Source organism: Pleurodeles waltl, chromosome 6 (genome assembly GCF_031143425.1).
Source record: "Pleurodeles waltl isolate 20211129_DDA chromosome 6, aPleWal1.hap1.20221129, whole genome shotgun sequence".
In the NCBI taxonomy this organism is placed as follows: domain Eukaryota; kingdom Metazoa; phylum Chordata; class Amphibia; order Caudata; family Salamandridae; genus Pleurodeles; species Pleurodeles waltl.
The window spans coordinates 1486238320-1486263544 of NC_090445.1; the positions used below are offsets into that span (position 1 = coordinate 1486238320).

General features: G+C 41.2%; 1 protein-coding gene across 1 annotated transcript in view; it reads left to right on the forward strand.

Annotated features, from left to right (window-relative positions):
* The window catches only part of PCDH15 (protocadherin related 15), a 2681631-nt gene that overhangs the window by 2105664 nt on the left and 550742 nt on the right, over positions 1-25225 (forward strand). Inside the window, exon 25 of the mRNA XM_069240977.1 lies at positions 9694-9834. Within this exon, the coding sequence (XP_069097078.1) occupies positions 9694-9834 (141 nt within the window). The remainder of the gene's footprint in view (positions 1-9693; positions 9835-25225) is intronic.

A 25225-nucleotide genomic window follows, 5' to 3' on the forward strand; every position in this document is an offset into this window, starting at 1 on the left:
CTGCCAAAGCCACAGGTGCCAGAAGACCGCTATATAATGCGTACTGCCGGATTTCCACCACACTTTGAACGGATATCTGTCAATAGACATGCTGGTGGGCGGTGGCGCACTGGCATTACTACCACCTTCACTGACTCGCCAGAAGGACGCCGTCAGCCCCATTAGGACCATTAATATGGCCCGGCTGTCACCTGATGGCAGGGAGGTGCCGGTGGTAGAAGCACCCACTCCTGTTCCATGCTGGACAACCTCCTCGCAAGACAAGGTAAGTCGGGTTTCCGACACGGGAGGGGGGTGGGAGGGTGGGGGGTGTTGTATGTGCATGTCTGAGTGTGTGGTGTCTGCGTGTGTGAATGCGACTCTGTGTGGTGTGGTGTATGCGTGGTTGTAGGTATGTGAGTGAAAGCGTGTATGAATGCTTTTTAAATTGACTGCATGTCTGCATGTCAGTGTGTATGCATGTGGAGATGCGTGTTTGGATGTTTGTGAATATGCATGCCTGAATGTGTGTGAGTATGTGTAAGTGAATGTGTGGATGGATGCGTGTGAGTAAATGCGTGGATGGAGGAGTGTGATTGAATGCGTGTATTTATGAGTGTGAGTTAATGCGTGTATGGATGAGTGGGAGTGGATGCATGTCTGGAAGTGCAGTTGAGTAGGTGTATGTGTGGCACGTGTGGGTATCTGTGTACATGTACGTGGAAAGGGGGGTCAGGGTGGGTGGCACTGTGGCAGTACCAGGGGGACTGTAGGGTGCTGTGACTGTACTGGGTGTGGGGGGGCTGTGACAGTAGAGGGGCGGGGCACTGTGACTGTAGGGGGATGGAGTGGTTGGGTGCTTGCTAGTGGGGGGGAGCCATCTATCGGTGACAGAGAAGGAATTCCTTGTCACTGGTAGTCCTACCACCATGGTTTTTGCAGTGGTGCTACCGCAGCGGAAACCATGGCTGTGAGCGAGCTCATGATACTGCTGGCAGTCCTCTGCGGACCGCCGGGTCAGAGATGAACATCTCCGGCTCGGCGGTTCATACCGCCATGGCGGTATGGGTGGAGATGTGGCTAGTTGCCAGTGGCCAACCCACCCCACTCATAGTGAGGCAGTCCTCACCACTAGCCTGTTGGTGGTGGGACTGCCACATTTAACCTGGCAGTCAAATGACCGTCAGGGTCATAATACCTACCTTTGTGTCTTTTCTTGTGGCAGTCCTGTACTAGATCAGGAGTGCTAGCATAGAATGGGAGATGCTCCAGCTGAAGATTTTAGTGCATAGCTCTGTGATTGAGGAAGTCACCAGAATATGTTTCTGCCACAGCATCTGACACTCCAAGCGTACACATCTTGTAGTGAGCTAAACATGGTTTGAGTTTTGTAATTTGGAAACATGCATCACAATTTGTGCCAGCGCAAACACTCTTTGCATATATCTCATCTAGTAAAGATTTAGAGAAGCTTTTTGAGAAACATGCATGCAGTTTTCAACTTATGTTTATTACCTAAAAGAGACCCAAGTTACAAACATTAAAACAAAATAATTCATAAACTTACTTGTGTGGCAATAAAATGAAATTCTAACAGATTTGAAATTCTCAAAGAATTTCAGGAATATCAAAAAAATGGGAGATTTCTAAGTTTACACTAATACTCAAATACAATTGTAAAAGCTATATAGTTGTGCATGTATAAAACAAGAGTATGGTGTATTTGAAATTTTCACTCTATTTTTTGTTTGAGCAGAGATGTACTTTCTCCTCCAACTTATTTAATTTTGGGAGTGCCTGCTCCCCATTTCTAGTCTGCAAATATACTTATGTTGAGATGAATATGTACGCATGCATTTTCGTTTAAAGACGTCACCTGGAAAGTGTTGCTGAATATCCACAACATTGATGATATTTGGCAGCTGGCCTCTGCAACAGCACAAGTCCTCTAATCAGCATGAATTTGCAAATGTGAGAATTTCACATTACTGCTAGAAATTCAGGTACTTCCAAGGACTGCTTGAATGGGTGAAAGTCCACCATTTTTAAATGTCATTCAAGAATGTGACATCACTTTCATATTTTGATTTTACTTTCCACATATTCCTGTTCTGAAACATTTTTATCCCCTCAGCATTTCAAGATAACTATTTATTAGAGACGGCCCGTTCAGATTAGTTTGATATCTGAGTGTCCTCTCCTCACTTCTTATTCACTTTCTTACCAATTATATTCTTTCTCCAATGTACATTTTATTTATGAGTTGCATTGATCATGGTGATTTGTGTGCTATGCAGATTTAGACCTTTTTCAAAAATGTATAACTTTTGTACCTTCACCACTTAATAATTGCACAAATGCATCAGATTTAATAGCCATTAATAGTAGAAATTCCACAGAAAAAAAACATAAAAGTAAAAATTGTTTAATCACCCATTAAGTCCACCTATTTCAAGATGTAAGCACATGGATTATTTTAAATAAAAGCCCACAAATGTTCTGCATGTCAACAATTACTTTTGCAGAGACACTGTTCAATATAGGAACTGAGAACCAAAACTCAGTATGTAGAGAAACATTAGCAGCATCAAAACATTATTCTGACAATTTACACGTGGGATATAATGGGTGGTTTAACAGAATAATTGGACGATTGTCAAATAGTAATTTAAAGCAACATAAAGCTTAGGATATCAATAGCGGCTTAAGTAATTAAGCTTAATTAGCAGATCACTTACAACCATTCAAAGCTTCTATAACAATATGTAGCAAAGTATGCTGTGGACAAACGAGTAAATCAGAATATCACTTCAGTTGGATAAATGTGGACTTAACATGCAAATCTTTTCAAAACAGATGGATAATCAGTTTGGATATTTTACAGTCATTTGTAGCCGACATCTCTTGCTACATCTGATCCTTAGAACGGCCTCCCTTTGTTTTTTCCTAATTGTCCATTTTACAGGAATATGTTTCCTGTCGAAAGCATGTTGCATTAATGCCAAACATGCAAACGTATTTCTTCAGGGCAGTACATAATAGTGCTTGGCGTAAAGTGAGCAAATTAGATTCAAGAATGGAAAACAAATCTCCAATATTTTCAGAAAATTACCTAACGCTTTCACTCACAAGGTCCCTGAGGTATAATTCTGCAGCAGAACTATAAGCCTATTATATGCTAATATTGTAGAATTTAGAGTGTGTTATGGATTTGAATTCTAGAGGTGGAAGTAAGGGATTCATTACGTGGAGGACTTGGGAGGAAGAGGTGTACTGTGCTGTCTGAGAATAAACACACTTTCTTGCATACACTGTGTGTGTTTGGATCCTTACAAGTGGTGACGAGTGGCAACACCTGTTACGTCATTATACGGCACAGGAGCGGTGTCATTCTCAGGAGCAGCATCGGCTCCTTCGCAGCTTGTTGGAGCTGTTTGTACAAATCAGAGCAACGGATAGCAGTCGGCAGTCTGGTGATGTCTTTTCTGTAATTTGAAGACCTGCTCAACGTAACACTACTGACTGATTTTTTGGGTGGAAAGTACAGCAAAGTAAAGGAAAACTTGCCACGCATCCTGAGTTGCCATTTGTTTATATGTTTTTACTTATATGAAGGCTATTGATGATGATGAGATGTCACAAGAAAGTAAAAAAAAAATTTTACTGCATTGTTTAGGTTCGGAAAGACAAATGGTGTTCAGAACTATACCTCAAGTAGTCATACAAGGACAAACTGATGGAGAAATAGGTGTATTCAAGGAAGCGTTAATGAGATGAGAGAATAGTTTCAAACCTACTGCAAGCATAGCATTGAATAGATTCAAATTCTATACTAGAACACAGCAATCGGAAGAGATGTTTAATTAATTTTTAACAGCATTACATGGATTGTCTATGCATTGTAATTTTGGAGATATGACGGATGAAATGACATGGGATCAAATTATAGTGCATGTTAAATGCAGTAAAATTCAAGAATAATTGTGAGTAATGGGAGACCCCAAATTTCAAGATGTAATTACCGTAGCAAAAGTATTAGAACAGTCAGAAAAATGGATAAAGTCAATGCAGGATTCAGATAGAATTAAAAACATGGAGTCTGAAGTAGTGGGTGCAATGGGAGTGGTAGTTTGAGTAGTAACTTAAGTACCAGAAGTAATATGTTCAGTAGGAAATGAGCTAGACATGATAGGATGGAAAGCTTATCATGCTATAGCAGTGTTAATATGAATCATCTTGCAGCTTCACCTCAGTGTTGTGCGGTTGGGAAAAAGTGTCAGAAATGTGATAGGATTGGGCATTTTGCTCGTGTATGTAAAGATTTGTAAACAAATAGCAATGGTACGAAAGGAAAAGTGGCTTATATGAATAGTAGTAAATATGATGAAGGATGGCAAAGGTGTGACGGACAGGAGGAAGAACATAGAGGTATGGTCTTGTCACTTAAAAATTGTGATGAGGAGGTGGGTGGTGGTGTTAGGCAACCCAAGTGGGAAGTGCAGGTATTGGGAAAAAATGTAGAATTAATGGCAGACTCGGGGTCACCTTGGACAATTGTTACACAGGAATACTTTAAGCGGAAATTTGACGGAGTTTGGAAAATATCTGATTTGAAGGCACCTGACATAATAGCTGAAAGTTTTGATGGTACTACTATTGACGTTATTGGTTTTGTTGAGACAGAAATCATTTTTAAGGGAAGACGTGCTGCTATTAAGTTGTATGTTGCAGTTAAAGGTGTTAATGTCCTGGGATGAAGAGAACAAAGCAAATTGGGAATTACATTGAATCCTAGAAGTAGTGAACCTGTTTTAGTGATAGAGAATTGCAAAACAAGGGAGTGGATTACATCTAAGTTTCCACAAGTTTTTACTAGCAGCTTGGGAAAGTTGAAAAATTACAGTCACAAAATTAGAGTTAAGACAAATGCCAAACCAGTAGTGCAGAAACTTAGGAATGTTCCCATTAGTGTCAAAGAAGAATTGAAACAGATTTAGTCAGAGATGGTTAAAGAAAATGTAATAGAAGAAGTTGAATCTTCTGAATGGGTATCTCTGATTGTGTTGGCCCGGAAGGTTGACAAATCTTTGAGATTGTGTGTGGACCTGAGGGCTGTGAATGCAAATATTATTGTGAACTGTCAATCTTTGCCCAATATAAATGAGGTAACTAGTATGTTGGAAGGTGCAAGCATTTTCTCCACCCTGGATTTTAGGGCAGCATATCATCAGATTGAACTGATTGAAGATTCTAGACATCTCACAGCATTTATCACACCACAGGGATTATACCAATTTAAAAGAATGCTGTTTGGGTTAACATTTTCACCATTGGTGTTTCAGAGAGCGATGCTTCATCTGTTCAAAGACATGGATAAATGTGTGAAGTGTTTCCAAGATGATGTTCTGATATTTTCAAAAGACGAAAGGGAACACAAAGAGCATGTTGAAAATGTCTGTGAGGTATTGAGGAATAGTGGTTTGGCCTTAAAGGAAAAGAAATGCAAGTTTTTCTCTAAGTTTGTGGAATACTTGGGCCATACTATATCGGGAGAAGGAGTGATCTCAAAACGATCATTAGTGGAAGCTATTGTTAATGCTCCTGCTCCTGATAATCGGGAAAAACTGTTGTCATTTACAGCTGTCTATGTATATTATAGTAAATGCATTGAAAACTTTGCGACTAAAATGGAGCCACTGAGAGAACTTACACGTAAAGTGGTCCAGTATGTGTGGACAGAAAATCAGAAGTGTGCATTTGAAAGGATTAAAAGAGAAATTGTAGAAGCCCCTACTTTGAGGCCTTTTAGCGTGGGAGCGCGGTGTATTGTGACTGTGGATGCAAGTATGTATGGAATAGGAGGAGTATTTTCTCAGAGTTATGGCAAGGACAAGTGGAATGTTTCTATTGCTTCTCGTACATTAACGGATGCTGAGAGGAGGTATGCTGTGATAGAGAAGGAATTGTTGTCATGTATTTGGGCTGTTGAACATTTTCATAACTATATTTGGGGTTCAAATTTTATTCTGCAGATGGATCATAAACCAGTGGTTGGAATTCTTTCTCCAGGTGGTGGATTGAATGCTACTGCTCGCATTGCAAGACTAGTTTCTAGACTGCAGGATTATTGTTTCAATGTCGAGTATGTGCCTGGGAAGAGTAATGCTGTGGCAGATTGTTTGTCGCGTCTTCCTCACGACGAGGCAAGAAAAGGTGATGCACTTCAGAATGAGTTGGAAAATGATGTGGTATCTGAAGTGTCTAGATACATTACTAGTGAGTTTAGTGGTATAGAACAGGAAAAGTTTAAGAAATGTGATAAGGAGGATTCGGTTTTGCAAGAAGTGAAAAAGTATTTTGGTGGAGTTGGCCAGATAAGAAGAGAGTTTCGACAGAGATTGTGCCTTTCCAAAAAGTCATGGACGAGTTGGAAATAGAAAATGAACTCCTGTTTAAGAAAGGTGTTCCTCCTAAAGGGATGCAGGAAATTATTTTGAAACTTGCACATGAGAGTCATCCGGGAATGTCTTAAATGAAAAGGTTGATACAAACGTGTTTTTGGTGGCCGGGGATAGATAAGATGGCAGACAGAGTGGTGCGGGAGTGCAGTGTGTGTGTCAATGTGGAAAAGATGTTAAGGACAGTGCCAGCTCCTCTCTTGCCAGTGCCCTGGCCGGATTCGCCCTGGCAGAAGTTAGGGTTTGATATTTCTGGTCCATACTATTCTCTTCCTTCTGAGGCTCGTTATGCGTTACTTTTGATTGATTATCTTTCTAAGTGGCCAGAGGTGAAGTTGGTCTCCCACATTACATCAAGTACTATGATGGAGTTCTTCAAAGAAGTGTTTGCCAGGGAAGGATAACCTGAGGTGTTGATATCTGATGACGGTGTTCAATTAATGGCGAAAGAAATGCAAAGTTTTTTAAAGTTTAGCAATACCAGACATCTTACTACACCACTTTATGAACCGCAAGGTAATGTTCAAGTTGAGAGATTCAGCCGGGTCCTTGAAGAAAGTATTTGCTGGGCATGTGGATTTGGTGGCCAGTGGAAGGAGAAGTTAAGGGAAAAATTATAGTCTTACCGTATAAAACCACAGAGCACAACTGAAGTGAGTCCTTTTAAATTATTGTGTCTAAATTGTGTTCATGGTGGTTCAAGAAGAAACAAGGAAAAGATTGTGAAAATGTGTGTGTTGACTAGGTCAGAGAAAGAGTGAAGAGAAAACAATAGAAATTCAAGGAAGCGTAAGATAACAAATGGAGAGTGAAGGAATCTGGAATTGCAGTTGGAAATTGGGTCAGAATACGTGAGCTAGGGATTGTGAGAAAGGGTACATCCAAGTTTGGGTGAGCTTTGAAGGTGATCAAAGTATATAACAAGAGTGTTGTTACACAGGATGGGAGAGTGTGGAATGTGAGGCGATTAGCGAAGTACAGTCGTGGTGGTGAGTTCTTTGGTGATGGAAGATATGATAGTTCTGTTGCAAAAGTAGGAACTGACGTTGGTGTGAGAGTAGTGCTGTCGGTTGAACGTGATGTTGGAAGTTTGAATCAAGAACAGAGGAATGTGGGGAATGAATCTGGAAGTGAAGGGGAAATCACAGAGACTCTCAGTGATGATTGTGATACTATAATAAATAATAGTTCTATAGTGTCACAGGTGAAATCCAATGCTAGAACAAGATGTTGGTCAGCCAAATTTGAGGGCTTTGTTTAGGACTGTTAATGTATGTTGGCCAGCCAAATGTGAGGACTTTGTTAGGACTGTTAATGTATTGTATAGTTTAATTTTTCTTGTATTTTTTTTTTTATTATTTTGTTTTGTTTTGTTTAAGGAGGGGAAATATGTTATATGCCAATATTGTAGAATTTAGAGTGTGTTATGGAATAGAATGGTAAGTGTAGAATGTGAGTGGATTCTAGAGGTAGAAGCGAGGTATTCATTATGTGGAGTACTTGGGAGGAAGAGGTGTACTGTGCTGTGTGAGAATAAACACACTTCCGTATATACACTGTGTGTGTGTTTGGATCCTTACAAAGCCTCTCTCAAATTCCTGGCTCATGCTCTTCTGTACAACACTTGCACCAGCATGATCATAGTAAATAGCCTCTAACTTCAATATGAATGTCTTATAAAATGATGAAAGAAAAAATATACAGGAATACAAATGATCAAGTAAAGTTCTACCACATGACACATTCTATGAATCATAGTGAAAAATGCAACAAACAATATATCTGTCCACAGAGGCTTAAGACACCATAAGACCTAGGATACTACTGTCAGATAATATGAATGTTGTCTTATCACTCGCTCCATTAAGTTGGCCTCAGGTAATTCAAACATGAACATATTTAATGTTCAGGCCTCACTGGCCACACTTGGCACTTCTGTGTACAGCTCCCTATCAGCTGCTGAAGTGAATGGCCTTGAGTACCTTATTTACATAGGATGTGACTTAGGTCCTGATTTAGGGTTCCGCTGAGCTGTTACTCCATCACAAATGTGATGAATATCCCATCCGCTGAATTACAAGTACCATAGACTATAATGCAGTTGTAATATGGCAGACGGGATATCCATCACGTTTGTGAGAGAATAATCCCGTCCGGCAAACTCTAAAACTCTAAATCAGGCCAATAGTCGTTGGATCCCGGGAAACTTCTGAAATGAGGTGACTGAATCTGGAATCCATTGACTTTAACAAGAAGCATGTCTGCAGTAAAAAAAGGGCATTAATGGCCTAGTTTAGAGAGCAAAAATGGGCTTTACTCCATCAGGAAAACACAGGAAAATATTCTTTCACTCAGACATGTACCTATTCTACACAATTTGAGATGTCTACTGACCCTGTGCATATCTCATAACATTGGCAGGAACCACCATCATGGTGGTTTCTCTCAATGTGCTAAACATTTGATGGATTGTTCCATCAAGCATGATGGCTGCCAACAAACATTTAAATTATATTTGTTTGTTTCAAAAGCAAAATACCAAAGCCAGATATTGTTTTGAAAAAACAAATACTAATGGCTCCCATACCATGAGATTTGTTTCCCTTGATGTGTGGTCACTTAAAGGTTTTCATTCTCTCTGACTGCAAGGGGTTTCACAGTGGTAAGTGAGTGAGAACTGGGCATTTGCCATCCCTCTCTAAATTAGGTGGGCACTCAAGTGGCCAAAACTTTGCCAATCTGATGAAGTATGGGTCACTGGAGGAGTACCTCAACTAAAGTCAAAGTAGAACCCATCACTGACGTACATAAAGTCATCCCACGTGTAAATCTGGTGGGATGATCAAAGGTTTGACAATGATGGTACTCTGTTGCAGTTGCAATGGAGTTTTTTCTCTACCAAACTGTAACTCACGCCCCAAGCAACTCAATTTTTAACTCATGTACATAAACATGACATGGTGCACTGATGCCATTCAGTTATGGTCCACATGATTTTAATTGGATCATGATGTAGCTTAACATTATGTCCCATAAGGTGATGGAAACTGACATGCTCAAATTTGTGATATCTTTCCAAGTCATTAAAAATCCACCTATTTCCGCTGCTAATCCAAACTCAATGTTGTACATGCTTTTAAATACTCTCTACAAAAGAGTAAGCTTTCATATTTTGTTTCTTTTTGAAAATCTGTACATTTTGCTATGTGTAAGATAAACCTATAACAATATGTGTTTTCTTTCTGTTTTGCCACAGGAAGGTTTGCCATCGATAATAGTACAGGAGTAATTTATGTTAAAAATCAGCTGGACTACGAAACAACAAAAAGTTATGTACTGCGGATTCAAGCTGATTCAATGCAAATTGCCAGGTTTAATTTACGTGCTGCTTCAAAAAGTAAGTGCATTGATTTATGTGAAAAAGAAAGGCATGTCAGATTTTAATATCATGTATTGCAACAAAAGCTAAATTTGAATATTTTCTGATATCAAATCAGTATGGAATTTTCTGCTGCCTTAACTTGCAAGTTAAGATTGACAAAGAAAGAAAAACATTGACAATGATGATAAGGGCCTCATTATGAGTCTGGCGGTCACTAGACCGCCAGACTTGCATATAGGGGTCAGGCTACATTATGACCCTGGCAGTCAGGCTGCCAGGGAACTGCCAGCTCTGCCATGATCAGAGATACCGGCGGTCTGAAAGTGGCAGCCGTCCTAATCGGCCAGGCAGCGCTGCCCTAGGGATTGCGATCCCCTTCTCTGCCAGTGGTTTCATGGCGATATCACCGACATGAAAATGTTGGTGGAGAATGGGTGCAGGAGGCCACAGTGGATCCACTGCACTCTCCATGCAATTGGCATGGGCAATGCAGGGCCACCCCTGGCCAGAACCATTGCAGTGTTAGATAGTAAAGATTGCGAGGGGGCTGGTGAACCTTGCTTTCTACAGCGTTGCGCCAGACTCGATTACGAGCTGCAGACAGTGCTGTGGGCTGTTTCCCGCTAGGTCAGTGGGTGAAAACTCAGGTGTCCGGCCGCTGACCTAGCGGGAAACTCTTAATGAGGCCGGCGGGGAGGCAGCCTGTATTGGCGCAAACTCCCTGTCGGAAGTTCGATGGACTTAGTAAACCATCTGCCGAACTCATAATCAGTCCCTAAATCTGGTTTGTGGTTCATTTTGCATGCAATAATGGATACGTTTGTTGATATAAGAATTGAAAGAGAAAGATCCTGCAATATTGTTGTTTAGTTACACACTATTTTGGAATTTAAATGTTAACATGCGCATGCACTTACAGCACAAGCACTTACATATTAAAATAGGACTATAAGATATATAAAGATAATCAAATGCAAAACAAGTTTATTTTTTAAATTATGTTATGCTTGGGAATGCATTTCCTTAATAGCGTGTAATTTGCCAGTACTATAAGTATAAAGTTAGTAGAGTAGTGAACGAGGGTATGTTGTTTAGTAGGAGATGTTGACATGCAGCTTTTTTTGTGATAGTGTTTTGTGATAGAGAGTGGTTGATGTGAGATTATATTTTTGTAATTGTGCAATGCTGAAGATTATAATGTGGTATGCTTGGGCCATTTAGTTTGTAAAATATTAGTTTGAGTTACATCGAAAAAGTTTAAAATGTTAGAGGTATGTATAGGTTGTGTTAGTTTCGGCCCATCATTTAATAACTTCCAGGATATAGGCGTTGCAAAAGAGTATTTTACATTTGAAAAGGCAAAGGTTTTTTCAAAGGTGCTAAATTTCTTTTTTTAACAATATTGCCTCCTCACGGCAGGGATAAGATATACATACTGCAAAGCCAGTTTGGTAAATTGTGGTAGGTGATGAAGTTTAGATTAAGGGGGTCATTCTGACCCCGGCGGTCTTAGACCGCCGGGGCCAGGGTCGGCGGGAGCACCGCCGACAGGCCGGCGGTGCCCCGCAGGGCATTCTGACCGCGGCGGTAAAGCCGCGGTCGGACCGGCAACACTGGCGGTCTCCCGCCAGTGTACCGCCGCCCTTTTGAATCCTCCAAGGCGGCGCAGCTAGCTGCGCCGCCGAGGGGATTCCGACCCCCCCCTACCGCCATCCAGTTCCCGGCGGTCCCCCCGCCGGGAACTGGATGGCGGTAGGGGGGGTCGCGGGGCCCCTGGGGGCCCCTGCAGTGCCCATGCCACTGGCATGGGCACTGCAGGGGCCCCTGTAAGAGGGCTCCTACAAGTATTTCACTGTCTGCTTGTCAGACAGTGAAATACGCGACGGGTGCAACAGCACCCGTCGCACCTTCCCACTCCGCCGGCTCGATAACGAGCCGGCATCCTCGTGGGAAGGGAGTTTTTCCCTGGGCTGGCGGGCGGTCTTTTGGCGACCGCCCGCCAGCCCAGGGAAAAACGTAGAATACCCTCCGCGGTCTTTCGACCGCGGAGCGGTATTTCGGAGGGGGGAACTCTGGCGGGCGGCCTCCGCCGCCCGTCAGGGTCAGAATGACCCCCTAAGTATGGAAAGTTAGGTTAGGTATGGTAGGGTAGGGTAGGTTAGGTATGGTAGGATATAGTAGGGAGGTTAAAGTTTGTTTTGATTTGTATGCGGTGAGATAATTTAGGTTTGGGTGGAGTACGTTAGAATACGCCAATTTAGCTTATGTTGTGTTAGGATAGGTTAGGGTAGGTATGGGAAGGTTTGTGTGATGCATTATTTTGGGTATATATGAAATGTAGGGCTGGGTAGAGCTGTGTAGGACATGTAGGTTGTGGTATATAGGGCAAGAGAGGGTAGGTGATGTATGGTCAAGAAGCAAATATATAGTAGAGTAAACTAAGGCTGGATAGGCTATGGATAGATTGGGTAGGGTTGGGGAAGATAAAAGTATGCAGAGTATTTAAGGTAGGGTATGTAGAGTAGGGTACACTATGTGAGCGAGGATAGCATAAGATTGGATAGTGGAGTTGGATTGGATTTGCTAGTGTGCTCGATACTGAGTTGGTGTAGGATAAGTTATGTAAGTTATGAAGACCTAGGTACAGTATGAAGGGTATGGTAGGAGACAGTAGGCTTGGGTTGGTGAGGGCTGGTAGGTCAAAGTATGTAAGGAAGGGTTGTGTGTGTATATGTGTGTGTGCAGACTAATCTATATTTTTCTCCGATTGTGCTCAGTTGATTGCTTGCCCTTGGTCACCTAGCTCACTTATTTGCTATGGCAACAGGCTTGTCTGAATAAATAATTTTAGTATGGTACTCCTTTTTCAAACTGACAGCAGGTGGCTGATATTCAGACAATAGTCCCATAACACCAAATACGCATTGCATGTTCCCCACATTCAAAAGACTGATTGAAATCTTTTGGCACCAGTCAAGCTATCCTGCAACCCCTGGATGTCTTGCAGAGAAACATTTAAAAATGTGCGCTCAATTTTGTAATGATACAGACACTTAAATGAGTAGCGAATAATCATAAATCCAGAAGAAATACATTTACGGTATACTGAAATAGTCTTGCAATGTTTCGGTAATTTCATTTACTATATTATGCCACATCATGTAATAACAGATTGTTTGAGACAAACTTTTACCCCAAGTGCACAGAAACAATACAAACAACAGAAGGCAAGTGGCTGTGCTTGTAGGTTTTTGCACTTTTTTGGGGGACTTAAATTCGTCTTCTAAACTAGACGCAAGGACTCCTTTGACCGTAAAATGCAGTGCCAAGTGCTTGTTTCGCATATTGTATATTTTTTTAAAACGTGTATATTTATGCAAATTACAATTATTCAAATTCCGCATAATCTTAAATAATAAGTCATTTCTTAACTTTTCCCTGGCATCCTTAATGCCAACAAAGACAACAAACAATGGTCAAAGACAATGCATCCTATAGCAAGATTCTTCTTTTCATGAAATTTGTAAATTATGCTATACCAGCAACATCTCAAACCGAAAGCTCAGGTGCAGATATTTGTGGTCAACGTATAGAAAAAAAGCACCAAGATGTGTACATCAGAAAGTAGTTTATTTCTCTATTTTTTGGTTATTAAAGATTACAATTTAAATAATTCGCAAAACGTTCATTTTACCATGCATATGCATATAAAATGTATCTCTACAGAAAACAAAAAGCACACCTAAAGGATGGAGAAAGTAAGAATTCAGGATTTTAAATTCAAACGTAGCGAAAATTCCACATTCCGTGCTAAAAATTAACCATAGCTAATCCAATTCTGGATGTCCAATTTCTCCATGACATTATAGCAAGGGATGAAAGAATTTAATAATGAAACGTAGACATATAGGAGAAATATAGGAGGCATTTGCATACCCCCCAAACATATGCATGCAAATGTACGCCCACAAGCATGCATACATGCACACCCGCTTACACAAACACGGGCACACACACACACACACATACTGCAGCAAACCACACACTTGCCTTCCTCTTTCATACTTTTGATTACATATGTGTTTTTCAGTTGCAAAAAAGATTTTTTTTAACCAAACGTCTTACTATATTTCATTTCATTTTATGACATTGAATTGTTAAAGCCAGGGCAAAAAAGACCTGACATACCTCAAAGATGTGTGGACCAGACCTAGAAGCAAGACTTACAGTGAGAAGTCCATTGTTTAAGAAAGCAGCGTTGCATGCATTTTACCCTTCTGGCTCATAGCCTTGGCTAGAGCTCGCAAAAAATATACATGTGCATAAACAAGAAAAAAAACCTATAAAAAAAACAATGATTCCATGGATCCGGCCTCAACCTATGCATCTTTTTCCCACCAGCTCAATGTCTTAAGGGATATTCTCGGTTCATTTTCTGAACACTTTTTTAGGTTCATATTTAATGGAATTTTGTTCTATTTTTTTCAATCAGCAAGGCAATCCATTGCGATGCAGCTTTATGTCTCCTAAAGACTTGTTAGAAGTTTAAGCCATTTAAGTGAAGAATTAGGTTACATCATGAGGAATAATTGTATTACTCTTTAGACTTGCAAATGTATTTTATCACCTGGATCCTAAATTGGACTTCACTGTTTTTTGTATCACCATCTTGTGCCTGATGCTCCGATACTAATATGCACTCTGTAACCAAGATTGGTAAAATTTCACATTCTTTTAACTGGGTCTTACTATTTCCAAAAATGTCACTACATTCTGCATCGAATTCTTGTCCTAGGGTGACTGACAAATTCCTACGATTTGGAAGTTGAATCATTAAATATTGACGTGTTCGGTCAGCTTGCTGCCGACGTCTTCTCTCTTGTCTAATTGAAGCTCGACTGTCATCTTTGTTTTATCTGTTCTCAAAAATGAGTCTTACTCCTCAGAATGTGATGTACATTTATGTGATTTTGATAGGTACCCCTTGACCATGTCAGTGCGCTCAGTACCCCCGGCACCTAATTTAGCTGTATGTAGCTTGCCCCCGGTGCTAGAATATTTATCCCTTACATTATTGTATCTTTATTCATTGAAGAAACCAGCTGTAAAACATATTCTTTTTTGTTCTTTATGGCATGTGGTTCCTGAGTTTGTGATGTGAGCCAAGGGAGGCTTCTTCTTCATCTGAATTATTTCCCATCCCTTTTCGAGTTTTGATCTTATGGTATCTGCACATAGACTATATCTGGTCGTAAAAAAAATCACTATTTATATCTTGTACTTCATTTATTTAATGTGAACACTAAATCTGACTGGCTGTTGCTGCCACTCTCGATGTGTTAAATAAGCGAAATCTTGGTTCATGTCATCATGCTTATACTAATACTAATTGTCAGAGAATCATATAGTGCCTCTGCCTGTAAATTAGTGGATTGTTCAGATTAAAAAGAGCATCAGCAGCATGAGCTTTTTGAAAAGATTGCGTTTGTATATGTGTTTCCTAATGAGTAGAACTGCACTTCAGCTCTTTATGAAATAAAGGGCTCGTGTGCAAAACCTGTAGGCCGAAAACCATTGATGGCCTTTCCGACTCATGAAAGGAGTTTTGTAATCCTTTCTGTAGTGGAAAGAGAGTACATGAAAGTGAAGGGACCCTCCTATTATCAATCCAGAAAGAAAAATATACATGCTTTAGAATTGCAATTGCAAAACACTGATCAGTTGCTAATCCCCGAGTTGGAGTGGTAATTCATATGAAAATGAATGATGGTCTTCTTACCACCCCTTCCCCTTTTGGAATCATGTTGGCAGCCTTTAAGGAGAGAAGAAAGTGGTCTAGGGTCAGGCGATGAGCACTGGAAATAAATGCAGGCGAATAACACCAGCAATTTAGAGCAACTGTACTAATAGTCACACATTTATACACTGATTACTAATGTTCAAAGGTCACATTCAAGGTTATTACCACAGTACAGTAAAATTGACATGAGGGAAAAAAAATGTACTGCCTTGCAAATTCCATATAACAAGTACTTTAAATTAAGGAACAACTGTCCTAACTGTCACAACAGCTTACAACAAATGTTGTTAAAACTAATGCACATCGCAAAATGTCATGGCATAAACTATATATGCAGATTCACCGAGTGCAGTATGCTATTTATTACTGTTGTTGAAGGAGCGAGGGGGGGGACACACGACTCACTCAGGGCTCTGAATCTCTTGAGTCATGGCCTCTCCTGACACACACATTTCTTAAAAAATCATATATTATACTCACTCTCTCTCTCTCTCTCTCTCTCCTTACAGATAAACACGCACATATGTGTTTACATATCTATATATGTAGATGTGTGTGTGTATATATATATATATATATATATATATATATATATATATATATAAACATCAGCCTCCATTTGAAGCACCTATAAATATGTGCAACTGCTCTCCTGTAAACATGGCACTTTTGCCGAAACGCTTCAGGAAGGAATGATTACAATTGCCACTTTGTTATGAAATAAACTTGTGGTTGTGTGGAATTGGGCTTCTCTTTTTACTTTTTGCTTTTTTAAATATTTGTAATGGGATGCTCCATCCCTGTTGTGAAGCTGTCCTGCAGGGTTGGCCCCACCCTTGATGGAGTCTAATGTCCTGTGGATAATTTTGAAATGGCATGACCCGCTTGCCTTGAAGTCAGAGGAAGGATTTATCCTGTGATTAATGGAAACAAAGACAAGAAAGGGAGAGGACAGAGGGATTTTCTTCTCCTTCACTATTCCAGACTTCTGCAAGTGAGAGACACTAATGTATTTTTTTGTAGCATCATTTAGCAAAACAATGGTCGCTGAACTATGTAAGCCTACTTTATTTTAATGATATGCACGTGACCACTTTATTAAAGATATTTTGCACCTTATTGAATTATGAACAGAAATTCATATTTGGGGTGAGGAGATGCCATTTAAGCAATATAATATGTGATTGCACCACAATATGGTAACATGAAGATATGATGGGTGCATTGTGGGATTTGAAGTATTGAGCTACGAAGTCACGTAACTTATAAATTTGAAGCACCTGTGATTATGTGCTCTCCTGTAAACGTGTCAGGAAGGAAGGATTACAATTGTGCTGTCACTTTACATATATATATATATATATATATATATATATATATTAACTAGAGGTGGTGGTGGTCGTTATAGTTAGGACCTATTTTTTGTTTTGTAAATAACTTTAACTCCACTTGACGAATCTCAAAGTATATACTTTGGTAAGTTCAGCTGCTGTCTTCAAAATTTCAGGGTTATTTGTCAAGCGGGGGATGAGAAAAAGCAGGGGGGGTCCCAAAACGCATGTTTTCCATTCATTTTTCCATAGGGTCTTGAGACACGCCTACCGCCCAAATTGCTTAATGGAAGTACACTAAATTTGGCAGGAAAGTAGATGTTGTTGCACAGGTTGGGCTTTTTGTAATTTGTTGTAAATCCATTCATTAGTTTTGGGGTAATTTAAGCCCCAAAAATATAGATATAGGGACGCAGATCCTCCCCAGATGCACCGCGGGTCGATCTGCTGATCCATGTACCACAGGAAAAATCTGATTAGCTGGCCACAACCTGACAGGAATGTTGCTGCCACCATATTTTTTGTTATCAGGAAAAGGGTCCCCGGGACTGAAACTTGGGGGGTTGGGGACAAAGGAGATGATGGGGTCAGGTTAGAGGTTCCCTGACCACATAGGGGTGCTATAGGTGTTATAAAACAGTAAATAATGTGCTTCAAATATATTAACACATTTCTTTTGACTTTTCGCTAGATCCAAGGATCCACTTGCGAGCTCTGCGTTGCCCCCAATGTAAATCCACAGATCTTGCTAAACATAAAAAAAAATGTATTCATACACCCACTCATACACCCAAACACCCTCACACCCACTCTGACACCCAGTGAGATCCTGTCACATCCACTCTTATACCCACACAGATACTATTATGCTCACTCTCACACTCAGAAAGGCACAGTTACATCCGCTCACACTCACTCTCACATACAGAGAGACACTGTCACATCCACTTTCACACCCACACAGACACTTTCACACCCTCTCTCATACCCAGAGAGGCACTCTCATACCTAGACTCATGCCCAGAAACTCTTTCTCATGCTCTCTCTGACACCCAGATGACACTCTCACAACCACTCTCACACCTAGAAAGATGCTCTAACAGCCACTCTCACACCCAGAAAGACACTCTCATTCTCATTCTGACACTTAGAGAGACTCTCACATTCCCACTCAAGCACCCATACAAACACTTTCACACCCACTCTCACATGCAGAGATGCTGTCACATCCACTCTCACACCCACACAGCCACTATCAAACTCACTCTCACATCCAGACAGTCACACTCACACCTAGACAGATACTTTCACACCTACTTTCATACCCAGAGACACCCTCACAGCTAGACTCACAACCAGAGACAGTTTCTCACACAGCAACTCTTACACCCAGACAGACACTCTAACAGCCACTGTCACACCCAGAGAGACACTCTCTTACCCACTCTGAGACACAGAGATACACTCTCACACACACACACTCTTACACCCAAAGAAACACTCTCACATCCAGGCAGACACTCATGTACCGGCTCTCACAGCTACACACTCTCTCATCCACACTCTGACACCCAGATTGACACTCTCACACCCACTTACACACCCAGAGAGATAGTCACACATCCACTCTCACACCCAGATATACACACTCAAACCCACTGTCACTTCCACATACATTTTCTCACACATACTTTACACCCAGACCAAGAGTTATGCACTCACACAGATACTCATATAGTCTTGGGTGTCAATGACCTAAGAGGGAACTTTTTTTTTTTGTATTGGGAAAGGTACCCAGGGGTAATATGTGAGCACTGATGCATCTTAAAGCGGTCTGGAAAGGAGATTCCTGGCCACAAGGGTTACAAGAATGATGGCTTCATGAGAGTAAAAGTGTAGAGAATGCCTGAATTTTTTTTGAAATCCTCAGTTGGATCCCTGGATCCAAATTACATTTTACAAACTCTGTATTTTAAAATAAATATGTGTACGGCTAAAGGATTGGCCCCGAAAAGAGCCTTTGTGTTTATGATGTGTATGATTACTACAGATGAAAGAGGATGCAGTCTCTCAAGGTATGCAGAAACACCCTGTTGCCTTTGTTTGTTAGGTGAACTCCATAATTTATGTATATTGCATATACCATCCATATCAATTCATAAGTAGTTGTGGTATATAGAGCTAATGTAATTGTCTCTGAGGAATGCAGAAACAGTATTATTAACATGTTTCCTGGATTTGTCTATTCGTGGACACAATTAAGTTGACCAGTTCCACTTCTTCCTTTGGCAAATGTGACAAAAAACAAAGGTAGTCTGTGAGAAAAGTGTCATCAATTTTCCAAAGGTATCCTTCATTAGGAATTCCAAACCAACCCCTGTAATTGTGCTTAAGTCATTGCCACCGCAGTGCACCAGCATAAGGTCTGGATGTTGGCAATCTTTAATAGATTCAATGAGAGGGAGCAACTGATTCCACTTTAACCCCATCTGGCCAACCCAATATCACATTAGATAAATCTAGGTCCCAGTTAAAAACACTGGTTTCCACTCTATCTGGCCCAAAACACAAAGCTGGGCCTCACAATCTACACTCTGATCATTTTGGAGGGAAACTGGAGTAGTGCACAGGTGAAGCCTGCAAGTGAATGAGGCATATTTGAAATTTTAAATGAAAATCAGTTAAAACGGAGGGTGGAAGGTACAGTTGCTTGGCTGTTGTATATATGTTTGTTGATGAAGCTAGGTAGTGAGGTGAATAGTAAGTAAATGTTGGATTGGTTTTAGACAAATTGGAAAACAGTATTAGTAACTGTGATATGTTTATTGTGTGAAAGCTTCAACCACACCTGCTAAAGAAGGTTTAAAAGTAAGTATGCTTAACACAGAAACTATTATGAACTTGTGACCTGCTGCAGCAGAATATTGCAGCCTGTGTTACTGTGGTAACAGAGGTACAGGAGCATGGGGCGAAAGGAATAGAAAAAGACTAAACTGTAAATTTGTTGTTGCAAATGTAGTGGCAATAATAAAGTAAAATGATTATTTGGTGTGGATATATCTTTTTGTCAGACAAAAGGCATGCATATGGGTGTGTTTTTTTAACATGTTGGAAAAATCTATTTTGTGCTTCCCTGTCATTCCGCAGATCCACACGCTCACATGATCGAAAAAAACATGGAGTACTGCCCTTCCCATTTTTCTGGCACCGCAGCGGATCCTCTAAAACCTTTTAATAAAAATATAGCACATATTTGTATGTTTAAATTATTATTACTTTCTGTTTTATGTTGCTTCTTTTCTTTTCTTTTTCTAATTCCAACTTTTATTCTCATGAGTACTTTCATTTTGTTTACACTACTCAAACATTCAATCAATCACTGACACACTAATGATGCAGTCATCCATACACCAATCATACACACACTCGCACACTCATACACTCAATCACTCATACACCACTCATGCACTCAGTCACTGACTCATACATGAACTAAGTCACTCTCTTACTTATACATGCAGTCATACACTCATTAATCACCAATACATCACTCTTGCATTCATGCAGCTGGCCATACACACACTCATGCATTCAGTCAATTAACCATACACCACTTACACACTCACACACTCATACATACATACTCTTATACAATCACTCACTTACACATATATTCACTCATATACTCAATCACTCATACTTGCACAGATACACTCACTCACTTACCTATACACACACACAGTCCTACACTCATTAATTCACCCATGCACCACGCATACACTCATACACTCCCCATACACTCATTCAGTCATCTATAGAGCACAGATAGACTCACTCACCCATACACCACTCATACACTCACTCACCTATATGTGCACTCTTTTACTCAGAGAATTATCCATACACTATTTATCGGCTGTATCAGTCATCCTTACTCTATTTATGGACTCATTCACTCACCCATACACACACTGATACACTCAATCTCTCATACCCCACTGACATCTTAAATGCCATCACTAGTATGAATATGTGAGTGGGTTTATGGATGAGTGAATGATTGAGTCATTTGTTGTACAGAAGAGTGAGGGGATGTGTAATGACCTGTTTGGGTTCACACAGATCTAAAAACATCCAGCCCAAGTGCAGGGGAGTTGCATAAGACCAGTGGAGCAGCTGGTAATATCACCACCACAAGCTCTCAGGACGTTCAGGATGCAACAATGTGTACAGAAAATGGTTCACATAAACCTGACCGCATCCTGAATAACATGAACATCCTGATAGTGTGTTTTGGGGTGATCTGTCAAGTATGGTCTGAGAAAAAGGGAAGGTCCCAAGCTGCAATTTTCCACATGAACCCTGAACAGCGATCCAACAAAAACGTCTGAACGGATTTACACTTAATTTGGAATAATGCTAGACCGTGGTCCAAATATTGTGCTTTTTGTGATTAGGTGTAAATCTGTTCAATTGTATTTGAGTAAGTAAGGTTTAGAATTTATATAAATCACATATTGTGTAGGACCCATGGGCCCACCAGATCAAAAATGAGATCTGATTGGCTGATGCAACATCTTCCGACTTTTCAGAGCTTGTGACTCAATCCCCACTGTTGAAAAAAAGGTGAAATAACATATGGGGGATGGGTAAGTATACCGCGACCCCTTAGGCCAGGGAGGAGGTCCAAGAGAGACCTCTCAGGCCTATAAACAGTATTTGTATTTTGACAGAACTGTGGAATAAAAAGACTATCGTAATAGGCCAGGACCTGGAGGATTGATGTATTTTTAAAAAAGGAGGACTGTGCATGGGGCTTGCTTCTACAAGCCAAACACAGTCCCAGGGATCCCATCCCATGTGGCCTGCTGTTTTTTTAGTTGAGTAGGGAGTTGTGAGGTCCCTCCTGGAGCCATGGTGTAGCACTGGAGATCCCATCCTCCAGTTCACCTAAACACAATGTAATAGCGACCCCAATCACCAAGACACTGATATTCCCTGTCCACTAAAATGCAGGCAAGAAATATTTCATTCCTCCCAGTGGGGCCAGCAGAAAAGCTCTCCCCAGGCAGAGATCTATCTCTCTGCCCAAGCTCTGGCAGGCAGGGATTAACGATTGACCCCACTAGGCAAGAGCTCAAAGTGGTTCTTGTCAGGGGAGCAAAGAAGAAAACCCGGTTCCTGCTGGCACCCAAGGATGGGTGCTGGCAGGGGAGCCAGAGAAGTCACAGGTGCCATGGACCTCTTCCGGCAGCCCTGACTTAAGAAATGTTAAGAGTACCCAAGGTTGGGCTGGGGCACCCAAGATGAAAAGAAAAAGGCCAGCACCTGCCAGCACCTGGAAATGGTGCTGACCGGTGAACTGGCGGGGAGACAGGGGCCTTTGGCCTCCTCCTGCAATCTCCAGCTTAACAGATATCTGCTGTCGTCCCTGTTTGGACCGGGGCTCAAAAAAATTATTAAAAAGCCCCCAAAAAAACGCAGGCAGAAATATGAAATGAGCAGAGTAGCTACTCGTTTCATATTCGCTGCTTCTGCCGGAGTGCCATAAAATGCCTTGTGAGGGCTTTGTGTGCATATTTTTAATTACCTTATTAACTGTGGTGCCCCAAGAAGGGGCAGGGGCACCACCAAATACTTTTAAAAATGTTGTGGGGGCAGAGGGTAGCAAAACAGCCCCTTAAAACATTTAAAAGAACCTTTGCTCTTCTGGGTCATTGAATACATGATCCCTGGAGAGCTTCCTATATTTATTTAAAGCACACAGAGCTGGAGCTGTATGCTCTTGAACTGGAGTGGAGGGATTCCTTGTGTTTGGTCCTATATCTGCATCTTGTAGCCTAAAGAGTTTAAAAGAAGGACTCAAGCACAAGTTCAAGATTTTGAATTAAAACATGCTGCATTTAAAAAATTTGGTCACAACTGTTAAAAAGCATTATAATATGTGTAATAATAAGGAATGTTTATGTTTATCAATGAATTATTATGGTGCTATTTCGACAAAGATAATAGATCTGTTGTATATATGTTACTGTGCTGTTTAATTCCATGATAAAGCCTGTAAGACGTGCCAGCCCTCTGCTGACAAGTGCTAAAGTGCATGTGCTATCTCCCCTAAACATGGTTTGATTGGTACACCCACAATTGGCATACTTATAAGTCTCTAGTAAAGTCAATGAATGTAGCCAAGGCCTCTAAATTAAATGCTACTAGTGCTACTGCACCACTGCTTGTGCCACCCACTCAAGTAACCCTTAAACATAATCAGGCCTGCCATGGCAGGACCTGTATTTGTAGTTACACTGCAATGTTGACTTGACATTTCAAACCTCCTGTCAAGCCTTAAACTCCCCTTTTATTACATATAAGTAACCACTGAGGTAGGTCCTAGGTAGCCCATAGGGCAGCGTGCTATATCATGAAAAGGCAGGCCATATACATTTAAGTTTTACATGTCATTGTAGTGAAAATCTCTCAAATGTGTTTTTCACTACTGTGAGGATTATACCTTTCAGAGGTTAACATTGGGGAATCTTTATTACATTAAATAAGCTGTAATTTCTAATCGAGAAAGAATACAGGTATTACAGTTAGTACCTATGGAATTTTAATAATCATTTTCTTTTAATGGCAAAGGTGGATTTAGTGTTACAACTTTGAAAATGCTGCTTTTAGGAAGCTGGCATTTCCTGCTTGTATACCTGTATGCCTGCAGCCTGTTTCCAGTATACATCTGGGTTGGGAGACAGCTGAACTTTATGTATTACCTCTAGACAGCCACACACAAAGGGCGCTTAGGTGTGACTACTGTGCCATTAACATTCTAATGGCCCATCCTGGGCAGGAGGGAAGGGGGGAGCCAAGTTACACCTGAATTGGCAGTGCCCTGCTTCAACCCAAAGGGCTGCTTAAACCACTGTAATGAGTCTGGATGCAGGGTACAAAGAAGGGACTTCTGGGCACTTCAAAGGCCCTTCTTTGAGGTCACCCTTATTCCAAAGGCACAACTAGGTATAAGAACTGGACCTTAGAGGTCAGGCAGCCGCCATTTCAGGGCGGCAACATGGGATGGAAAAAAAACGGCGTCACACCTATCTAGGCCTGGAATACAGACACATACCAGCACATTACGATTCCTCTACGTTTTAGCAAATAACACATTGTGATACCTAAGTGTTGGATGACCCTCTGCTCGCTGTTCTCCTCTATAGGGCACGTCTGCTGGGGCAGGTGATGAGATGGATGGCGGCATCCTCCAGTGTACAGACCCCTGGTGGACCTGTAGACAATAGAAGAGAGACACATCATTATCACTTACAGAATTGATCGTGCAACAATCCAGGAACTGTGTGCCCAGTTGGAGCCAGACCTGATTTCAGCTATCTGCCATCCCACAGGAATCCCCCTTCTAGTGCAGGTTCTGTCTGTACTCCATTTCCTGGCCATTGGGTCTTTTCAAACAACGGTGGCCATGGCATCAGGGATATCCCAGCCAATGTTCTCTAACGTGTTGTCTGCCCTGCTGAAGCTCATGCGCAGCTACATCGTTTTCCCTCAAGTGGAGGATTTGCGCACAGTGAAAGATTACTTTTATGGCCTGGGACATATCCCCTACATCATTGGTGCCATTGATGGTACACATGTGGCCTTTGTCCCCCCCACGCAGGAAAGAACAGGTGTACAGAAACCGCAAAAGCTACAATTCTATGAATGTGCAGATGGTGTGTTTGGCAGACCAGTACATCTCCCATGTGAATGTATCCGGGCTAAGTGCATGACGCTTACATTTTTAGAAATAGCAGCATCCCTTATGTGATGGGGCAATTCCAGAGGCACCGTGTGTGGCTAATAGGTGAACCTAATGTCCCAACACAGTTCCATTTGGTGTCTGGGTATGGGAGATTCCCTAATGTTTGGAGGATGTCTAACTGTTGTCCCTCAATATTTACAGGAGACTCTGGTTACCCCAACCTGTCATGGCTACTGACTCCAGTGAGGAATCCCAAGACAAGGGCAGAGGAATACTACAGTGAGGCACATGGGCGAACGAGGAGGATTATAGAGTGCACCTTCGGCCTCCTGAACGTCAGATTCCGGTGCCTCCATCTTACAGGTGGATCCCTAAACTACTCACCGAAGAAGGTGTGCCAGATCATTGTGGCCTGCTGTATGTTGCACAACCTGGCTTTGCGATGCCAGGTGCCTTTTCTGCAGGAGGATGGGCCTGATGTTGGTCTTGGGGCAGTTGTGGAGCCTGTGGATAGTGAAGAAGAGG